Raw genomic sequence first — 10,725 nt, forward strand, 5'->3', positions numbered from 1 at the left:
TGTAGTTTTCTCATTAAGTCATCAAATCAAAATGTGTTACATAGGTAGTGCAATGCCAATGGCAAATAGAAATAGAAAATACAAAACAACTACAGGTATACAAGCCTCAAGGCAGTAGGTAGCCCATGACTCATGAGTCATCAATCCTCATAGTCATCATCAGAATCAACATCACTGTCCTCATCATCATGGTCATCACCGCTCTCCTTTGCATCCTTCTCCTCCCCTGTATCCATGGTCGCCTCCGCATCTGCTGGTGTGGAGGATGACCCCTCTACAATATCACCCTCATCAAATCTAACAGGATCTAGCACTGGATCATTGAGATCCATGTTGGCCAATGCCAACTCAACATTGCTGTCCAAACCCATATCATCAGGAAAGACATCCCACATCTTTGTCTTTCCCTTCAACCAATCTTCCCTCTTCCTGTAAATAAGACGAAGGTTGGTGTGCACATACACCATTGTCTCTGCCCTGGACTGCTCAAGCCTGCTCTTCTTCATACTATACAAATTCCCATATGTGATTCAATTCCTCTCGCAACAAGAGGATGAAGTCACCTGAGAAAGGAGCCTCATGGTTAACTCTTGAAGAGGAGGGCTTGTTGCCCCATGATTTGCCCACCAAGAATAGGGCTTCTTAGCCCTCCTGTCTCTAATCACATCATATCTTGCAAATCGACCAATGCCAGTGGAAAACTCTGCAAAGGCATCCTCCACCTCATCAAGCAATGCTCTATCCTGAAAAACCCGCCTGAATGCATCTTTCCTTCCCTGTGAGATTTCGCCATCCATGTGAGGAGGGAATTTGCAAGAAGGTCCACCATTTAGCCACTCATGGCTGTAGTATTTTGGGTTCAATGAGTGAGCCAAACAATGTAAAGGTGTGTAATTCTTGTTCCATCTGCTGATAAGAATATCCTGTATAGTACCCCAGAAGGCCTCTGGTGATGTCTCATACTCGAGGCACTCACTTTGTAGAATAATGCTCCTCACAGACTCAATCATGGAATCCCATCCCTCATAAACCTCTCCTAGGATGGGTTTGTCTGTATCTGCAAATCGAAGCAAAGAAATGATAGGGTCCATGATCTGAATAATTAGATCTACTCTCTCCCACCAATCATCATCTAGCACTGTGTCCTTCACTATTTTAGAGGCTAGTTGATCTGTCTTTCTCCAAAAAGACCAAAAGTCAGAAATAATGATGGCCCCAAGAGCGGTCTTGACCTCCCTCAACCTCTTCAACATAATGAATGAAGAGGCAAACCGTGTATCAACAATCTTCAACAATGATAGATTGTTGTACTCCTTGTAGATAGTGAGGGCATTTGTATGATTTTGCACAAAGTTACGGATATGTCGTGCATCCTCAATAATGTTAGCAATCCAAAGCACATCAGAAGCAATGGATTTCAGTGTTAAGTTCAATGAATGGACAATGCAAGGTATCCAAAACACTTGTGGATATTTAGTTTCGACAATTATGCCAACAACCTTGCAAACAGGTGCATTATCTGTAATGATTGGCACACAAGAATCAACACCTACATCTTCAATAACTTTAATAAACAACTCACCCATAAATTGTGCATCCTTGTATTCTCCAAGTGTATCCACTGCTTTCAAGAAAACTGAACCATTCAAGGAAGACACCATGAAGTTGATGAGTGGGTGTCTTGTTGGATCTTTCCATCCATCATAAACAATGCTAACCTCAGATGTTGGCCATGATGCTTTAATAGGCTCAAGCATTTTTTGCACCTCTTTTTTTGCCTTCGTCAATAATGTGGTTCTAAGCTTCTCTGAACTAGGAGGCACATACCATGATGGAGACCCGTGAGTTAGAGCTCGACACATCTCAATAAATAGAGGTGAGCGTGCAAAATTAAAGGATATGAAGTTTTGATAGACAAAGAAGGCAATGGTGAGATCAAGCTCTTCCCATTTCTCTTTTTGAAAAATCTTGTCCATTGGACCAAGTGAAATTGCCTTTTTTTTTGCTGCTTGTCCCCCAATAGAACTCTCAAATGGAAATTTGGTGGTGCCTTTCCTAAAAAATGGAAGGGGGTCATCATTCTTGGTTTTTCTTGATTTTGCAACCACATTTTCCATACCAGCAGTGAACTATTTTTCCATTTCTTTCCTCTTTTGTAAAGGAACTTGTGCACAAGCTCCAACTCCACAACCCAGTAAAGCCACCAAATGGCCTTTCACACGAAAATATGTGCTTGTGAAAGTACTGTGGAAAAAGTTGCATCTCCAATGCACATTGCCTCCTCTCTTCCCCTTGCTGCTTGGCCCATCCTCTCTTGTGACATATTTCCACAAGGGATATTTCTCAATGTTACCTTTAGGAGGAAGTCTTCCCTCAACATTACTTGCAACAAACTCTGATGATATTGGGAGAGGAGGGGCATCTCCAATGGGGACATTCTTCCCCTTCCTTTGCCCCCTACCTACTGCCCTTGATTGAGCCATGAATACTGTAAAACAAATAAACAAAACATGCACAAATTTGTAAAAGAAATGCATCTACAAACTGCTGTAATACAAATGCAAAAAAATAGAGATGAAATGCACTTACCTGGTGCTTGAATCTCCTTGAAAGCGCTCCAAACTTTAACAACAAACCCACAACTCACTATTTGCAAAAGGAACGAGAGAAAATGGTAAAGAAAAATAGGAATGCGCCCTTTTTAATGGCCCGCGGGTTCCTTCTCGCCAGATCTGAATCTAGTTTTCGGGACACGATGTGTCCTAACGAGACACGGCCCGGATTCGAGTGTGTCCTGTTAGGACACGTCGTGTCCCGGAATAGGATTTGAATTAGGTCGAATCGTGTCCGATTTGTAGGATTCAGACACTTGAGGAAAAAACAACGAATCTAGTTTCATAGTTGATTAATGATTGTTTGACTTCCAAACAATCATTAATCAAGCATAAAAGACATGAACAATGAACAATAGTATGGAAGAAAGGAAACTAGATCTATATATTAATAAATAGAGGGAAGGTTACAACCAAATGAAGGTGCAGCAACACCACCTCCTCCAGCTCCTAGCTCCCAAAACTCTCTATCTCAAAGAAGATCTTGACGGCATAACAATATAAAGAATTCTCATAGCTTTCTCAATGGCCAAGCCTTCAATTTATAGGAAAAATGGAGGCTATGGAGGCTATCAATTTCTCTCTATTGCAATTTCGGCAAAAGCTTTGGGGTGGATAATGTTTCCTAATGCTTTAATGTTTTTATCCGTTTTATAGTGCTTTATTTGTTTAGGAAAAAGTTGTAGATGAGGAAAAGGTGATCAGATTCCACATTTTCAGAGTTTCCTTAAGTGAACAAGAGTGTCATAGTGAGTTAACTCGGGCTTTTTCCTTCTGACTATGTGAGAATTTGGTAACGCGGATTAGATGAGTAGACAAAGCTTTATAGACTATCGTAACATTGTCCTCATAGTACATAAATTGCATTATAACTTGTGAAGCATGGGTTGGCAAACCCATCCCGGGTTCTTGTCCCCACGAATCGGGTGCTGTAGCAGGGACTTCCCAGACGAACTCGGTACTTCCCATAAGAATTCAATACTCAGTAGCTTCGGGCTGGGTTCTTTTGCAAAAACGGGTTTGATGAACCCATAAAATCAGTGTTCCACGGGGACACGTCCCTCAAGGTCGGGTGTGCGCACCCCTCGCACCCCACGCACCTGGGACGGGGAGTCTCTTGGGGGTGCGTTTCCCCACGCACCCTTTTTGGGGAGTCTCGGGGAGACGCAAGGGGGAGCGTTTCCCTAGTGTGGGAGTCTAGACTCCCCAAGACTCCCCAAAAAGGGTGCTTCTGGGCGTCCCCCTTCAGTGTGGGAGTCTAGACTCCCCAAAAAGGGTGCACCTGGGCGTCCCCCTTTAAATTTGTCTAATAAGACTTAAAAATAAAAAATTTAAAATTCAAAAATCAAAACCATTAATTTTTTTTTAAAACTAAAATTAAAACTAAATAACTAAAACTTAAAAGTCTAAGCTGAGGGATGGTGAGCCGAGTCATTGCCGTTGAGAGACGCTGAGCCGAGACAGCGTGCTGCGTCCCCTTGCAGGCTTGCTGTTGGCAGTTGCTCCAGCCGCTGTTGTTTAAAATTTTGACCACGACTTTCAAGTTTCAGCCGCAGCCCAGTGTCCTCGGACCTCCCGAGTCCTTTGCCGTCAACCCTCTGTCCCTGACGCTATGTGGCTCCACCTCCAGGTAGACATTAAAGCTTGAAATTTGAACTGTTTTAATGTTGTAGTTTAAAAAAATAATAATTGTTGTAACAGTGAACATACAGCCTACGGCCCTGCTGTAATTTTTAAAATTTTTAATTTTTTTTTTTATAAATTTGATATCATTTGTTTAAACTATAATTATAATGTTTTAAATTTTAATAATTTTTAAATATAAATTTTAATGAAAACTTCAAAATGCTTCAAAACACAGTCACTTGAATTTAGTTTTTATTTTTTATTTATGTTTTTGTTTTTAAATTTTAATAATTTAAATTTAATTCTAATATATTTACATTGTAAATTTGAATTTACATGATGAATTTTTTTCTAACTCTTTCTGCAGGGCAGAAAAACAAAAAAAAAAATTGCAAAATAAATTAAAACAGTGACACAACAAGCTGCAAGCCTGCAAGTGTAAAATCGTTGATTACAACATGAGCATTATTTGAATATTTTACTATTGATTTTTATTTTTGTTTTTCGAATCTCATGGTATGTATGAATAATAATTAATTCAATAATGAGACTTGTCACTTGAGTATGTCATATGAATGTTGTATGTATCAAAATGAATGATGAGGATGGATCAATGATTCAAATTTCAATTGTCTATTTAGTATTTTTATGCTTTCATTATTGAACAGTGAACAATGAATATGAACTTGAATTATAATTATATATATATATATATATATATATATATATATACCTCGACGACTCCCCGCACCCCCGAAATTTCCCTAAAATTTGAGGGTACTCCCACACGTCCCCCCTGTGCGTCTCTCCGCACCCGCGTCTCCCCGCACCGCAGTCTTGGTGGAACATTGCATAAAATGGGTGTGTGAACCCCGAAAACAAGTGCTTGAGGGGTTCTTCTGTGGCGCGTGGCAAGGAAATTTTCTTTTTTTAATAAAGCAAAAACAAATTTTAATAGTTACGACTAGTTATAAGTTTAAACCCTATGTATAGTTACAACTCGTTGTAATTATCTTAATAGTTATAATTTTAAATCCTATTTTAATTTTTAATAGTTATGACTCATTGTAACTTACGAGTTACAAGTTTATAACCTATGGCCATAACCCGACCTGGGAACCCCCAAAATTTCATTTGCTCAGATGAAGGTGCAACACTGAGCAATTTGTGGTGTTGGTGGTGGGTTGGAGATTGGAGGGAGCGACTGCAGCAGTTTGTGGTGTTGGCGGCAGGTTGGAGAGTGGAGACAGCGATGCAGTGTGTAGTAGGTTTGGAGTTCTTCCTTGTGAAGTGGTACTCGTATTTTTTTCACAGATTTGCACTTAAATACAAAGCCCCAACTTGAGGAAATTAAAGTCTCATCCTTCAATCAAAACTGATGGTCTTAGTGATGTTGATGACATGGATACTGATGACATGGCTTAAGGAAGCCTAATCTTGTTCATTGTTCAGTTTCACTTTTTTTGGAATTTTGAAAATTTGAAATTTCTATTTCATGTTTGGAAATGCCTTAGGGCAAATTTTGAATGTAGTATGACAATGGACATATACTTATGATTCTAATATCTATTATCATGATTCACATCAATATGTAAATTGCAATTTCCACTTGATATCAAATTTGAAATTTCAAAGTGAATGTTCATGTTTAAGTCTTTAAATGATTTATTTTTCTTGTTGTAAGTTGGAAGATTTCAAAATTCATATATATTATAATTTATAAAATATATAATATATATAAATTATAATATACCCCTGACGAACCCACGTACCCTGTTTCAAAAAGTGACACACCTGTTCCCGCACTCGTCCCTGTATCTGTCCCCGAACCCACGTTTCCTGGCAACATAGGATATAACACATTTATTGAGTATAAAGGGTGCATTAGAGTCTCAAATAAGCCAGAAAAAGGGGTGTTTTCAACCAAAGCATAGTGATCTCCTCTGAGCTGATGAGGAGGTATTTTCAGGTATAACAGTCTGTCCTTTAACTGCTGGACTATGTGGAAATGAGCTTTTAAATGACTACATACAATTCAAATGAGATCTTAAAGGTGTACTATAACAGAGAAACAAAAAATGTGTCACTGGTATACCATGACAAATTTAATGGTTTGAAACAACATCAAATTTCTTGGAAGCTGATATGTTCTTCATAAAATTCCAGAATCCGCATAGGTTTGTCAATTCAAAATGAATCTCAAGCTACCATTTCATAGGCAGTTAACATATCCTGCAACTGCTTGATCATTTTACAAGTTCTCTCTTACCTATGGTCAAACAAGTCATCTTATGAGGCAAGGTTGCACCTCTTATTCATTAACCACACTAGCACCACATTTTGATAATTGGAAAACATTTTTTCTCATATAAGCTTATACAATTTCATGGGAATTTTGGGAAGGGAACACCAAAGCTTTCTGTGCTGGACATGTAAGCATACAAAAATATGCTTTAATATTTCATAGAGGACATTCCATTTTTGAAGGTTTATAAATGTGAAAATTAAAGCCTTTTGACTTACATTCCTAATGAAGGTTATCTTGCCTGCCTTATTTTCTTTGAATCTGTTATTGGTCACTTGTGTTCTGGGCCCTGCATGAATTGTTATATTCCCGTTATAAGTTGGTAGTAAAAAAGGTTAGCACGTTTATTTCAAAATCTTAGTAAGCAATCGATTTGCATATACAGAATGTATCTAACGTTTCCACATCCTTGGATATGCTCTTTATTATAGCTCTTTCTCAGCCACTAGAGGACTAATTCCAGCTGTCCTCTGCTCATTGAAAATCTCCATATAATGGAACATATCTCTATCCAAGGACAACACAACCAAATGTTTTTCTCATGCTTGGTTGTACATTATTTATATATTATATTTTTTTGTTAATCTAAGTAGCATTTTTCAAAGAAAATAATCTGCAAGTAACAGTCATCTACAACGCTTGAGTAGTTAAGAAGTGTTCCACTGATTCTACAGAGAGTAACAAGATATTATCTTTGCTAGTATACTTGTTCATGTTGAGGTTTGGATGATAGTATGGATGCGTAGCAATTACTAAAGGACAAATCTTACCTATTTTTCAAGGTGTCATCCTTATTCTTCTCTAATAAACACATGGCTTTTGCATGATTCTTTTCATTCAGGCAGATGATATATTGGAATCCAAATTACAGAGACAGTTTAGACTTGTCAATGATAAAGGGACTTTAGATGCAATTGGACTTCATCCTGATGGTGCAGTTAAAAGGTATGGGTCTTGTATTGGACATGTATTTCAACAAGAAATTTACCGGCTATTGTGTATTACTGGAAGCCATAACTTATGCTGGCTATGGGTATAGTATGATGATAATGAAACCGCACAAGAATATATTTGTTCATGTCATTGTGATAATATTCATGGCTATGAAATTTGTCTCTATTCAATGTCTGTACTGAAAGAAGGTAGTCTCATGTTAACTTCTATTTCTGTTTTGTATGGAAACATTTTCGCTCAAATTAGAAAAGAAAGGAAGGTGGGGAATTGATTAGTTTGTTTTGCCACTATGTCTTTGATATCCAAATTTTTCAAAGATATCCTACATTGGAAAGATCAAGATTTCTGAAGGAATGAAGCTGGGACTCAACTATTATTAATGTAACTTTGACAGATGCTACCAGGCCAAGAAAGCTTTATTCACATCTGAAGAGAAAGAGCAGCAAAAACTCTATAGACACGGGTACCTCACAGGTTGACGTCTTTGTCAGGCCCTATTCTAATCCCTTAGTATCCTATTCCTCACTCCATTCAATTATGGTCCTACAGACAGTTCCATGCAAACACCCCGATTTCATTGCTAACTTGCTTAGCAGCGGGCCTGTCTCGAAGACAAATCCCATGAAAAGGCTCCTATCTTGCCACTCAACCTTGAGACAATCTTCAACCATGAGAATGATACATTATTTTGTAAAAAGAGATTCTTCCATCAGCACTTCATCGATGCCCTTTGGCAATTGAAGTTTCTTTTTGATTCATCCATGGGCATCTATCCAATGGTGTCTTTCCTGTAGGAAGAAATGACACCTCAAATGTATAATCCACCTTACAAGGTCAAATAAACCGATTGCAGGCTCAGGATGAAACAGGAGATGTTGACCACCCCGTGTGCATGAAAGATTATGCAAAGGAAAGATCCCTTGATCATCTTGGGTTAGATCTAACTATCCTCTGCGTACTGTCCATTTACTGCTATACATGATCTGTGCTGGTCCTCGTTGCAGAGTGCCATCTAAAAGCCCTAACACCACTTTTAAAAATGTTAGGGAATGGGGAAGTGGGGGGAGAGAGAGAGAGAGAAAGCATTTCAATGTGTGTAGATAAGCATAAGGATTCATCAATTCAACACAGATTCATAATACTCATTGCACAATCAAAATTTTCTGGATCTTGAAGTCTCTTCAGAGAAGCATGTGAATCAGAAACAACCATTAAGTCTCTCAGAATAATGTAGTATAAATTCAAGAAGAATCAAGAAATCTGAATAGTGAAGATTTAAGAAACTCTAAAATCTCATGAAAAATATTCAAACCAGAGAAACTCAGATTTCTAAGAAAATATCTCCTATGAATCCCCTCTCCACGCTGCTGCTCAATAGCTGGCTCTCGAAGGTCATAAACAGACAAAACAACTTAAGACCAATTTTTTGTTTCTGATGGGTCACAGTGGAACCCAACACTGGAAACAGCAAAGGAAAAATTGTTTCTGCGACTTTTCCTGGTCATTCCTATTTCAGAAACACTGTCAGAGAGGAAACCGATACCTTGGGGCATTTTCAGTAACAGACTTTCACTCTACTCTCAAGATTTTTTGTAATTATTATACTTATACTAGAATCAGTGTTAATTTTTTGTTTTTTTGTTTTAGTTGTGCATGCTTTCTTCCTCCAAGCTACTTAATCAGTTTTTGATGGTTGATCCACCTTTATTCATATGAATCTTTATATTAAATTGATACTAACTGTGCCTGAGAGTCTAGTAATTTGGATCCGATGAGAATCAAGTTATCGGACAGGTTTTATTGTCCAGAAGTTGTCATAATACTTTCTCTGTACCATGCAGGATTATGTATTGGGGTTCTGTTTCAAAGCTCGTGGCTCCTGGTGGTTTACTGGTGTGCAGTTTATTGTGTAGCATGTCTAGTGCCTAATCTTTTTCTTTCATATTTATTCTATCTAAACATTGTCGTTACTTGCACGCAGGTTATTACATCCTGTAATTGTACAAAGGATGAACTTATTGAGGAGCTGAATAGCTACCAAGAAAGTTTAATTGATGGCAATATCAACTCAGAAATGCAAGGATGTTCAACCTCCTCGGCATCAAATAATGCTTCGCAGCCTTTGTTCCACTATCTTGATCATGTTCGGACATACCCAACTTTTACTTTTGGTGGTGTTGAGGGAAGTCGTGTTGCAACGGTTGCATTTCTTCGTAGTCACATTTAGTCTTAGCTGGCATTCATCAATGTTGTGGTGCCATTATGTAGTTTGAAGTACAGTGTCATGAAATGAACTTGAGAGAACTATGGATTCTCTCATATTTAGGTAGACACATCAATGACATGTGACTTGTATTTGTATAATTATGATACTTCCAGCAAAGTTAGTATTTGAATGTGGAATTCAAAATGTTGAAATGGAATGTACTTTTTGTTTTGGGAGGGCTGGGCTGTTGTAAATATAATACATTTATTTATATTAGATCAAGCAAAAGTGTATATGGATATTCAAAATTTGGCAATCCTCTTAGCCTACTGTGAGGATCCTACATATCCAGAGCATAGGAACAGAAAAAATAGCTTGTCAGTGTGTCACTATTACCTTGAATTAGCCCAGTAGCTGAGAATGCTGCTTGCAGGTTTTCCTAATGTAATTTTTCAGGCAGTGTTGATGGTTGTTTCTCCTACACACATAATAGATCATTGTACGGAAGATGAGATAGGGTTGCCTCCAATAGAATAGTGGCATATCATTATCTTGTTCCTGCCCAGACTCTACTAAATAAGGTCCATTGGTTTAGTAGGAGTAATCTTCATTGATGAGTGAAACAGAGAATTCACCATCCCCCTTCGCTGACATGGCTATACGTTTGGATCTAGATCTGGATCTGGATCTACTGGTCTCTGAATGGTACTGTTGACGGTACTTTGATGCCACTTCAAACGGAATGTATGTTTGTATATGCACTTGTAGGTGATTACTACAGGGATGTTTATAGTCGAAACAAGTGCAAATTGTCTTTATCAAGGTGGCTTCAATTTTTCTGGTGGTAAATTTTTTTAACTATGCAATTTCTTTTGCTTCATGGATGTCTTGCCAGACCAGGAAATATAAATTTAAAAGCACATAGGACTTGCCATGTCTATATATTGTCATACTTCATTGATTGCTTCCAATGCATTTTATGCACTTTGCAAACAGATGGAGTAGTTCCTGATACATGTTAT

The 10,725-nt window shown here is 38.0% G+C and overlaps 1 protein-coding gene across 2 annotated transcripts in view; it reads left to right on the forward strand.

Annotated features, from left to right (window-relative positions):
* The window catches only part of AR401 (S-adenosyl-L-methionine-dependent methyltransferases superfamily protein), a 207,043-nt gene extending 197,039 nt beyond the window's left edge, over positions 1-10,004 (forward strand). For both annotated transcript variants that reach the window (XM_089420270.1, XM_089420269.1), the window contains 3 exons: positions 7,385-7,488; positions 9,339-9,390; positions 9,479-10,004. In XM_089420270.1, coding sequence (XP_089276396.1) covers positions 7,385-7,488; positions 9,339-9,390; positions 9,479-9,724 — 402 coding nt within the window. In that variant the 3' untranslated portion in view covers positions 9,725-10,004. The remainder of the gene's footprint in view (positions 1-7,384; positions 7,489-9,338; positions 9,391-9,478) is intronic.
* The last annotated feature ends 721 nt before the right edge of the window (positions 10,005-10,725 follow it).

Source organism: Pinus tabuliformis, chromosome 4_1, assembly GCF_031772625.1.
Source record: "Pinus tabuliformis cultivar Carrire ecotype Pingquan chromosome 4_1, CPIR1, whole genome shotgun sequence".
Lineage (NCBI taxonomy): Eukaryota > Viridiplantae > Streptophyta > Pinopsida > Pinales > Pinaceae > Pinus > Pinus tabuliformis.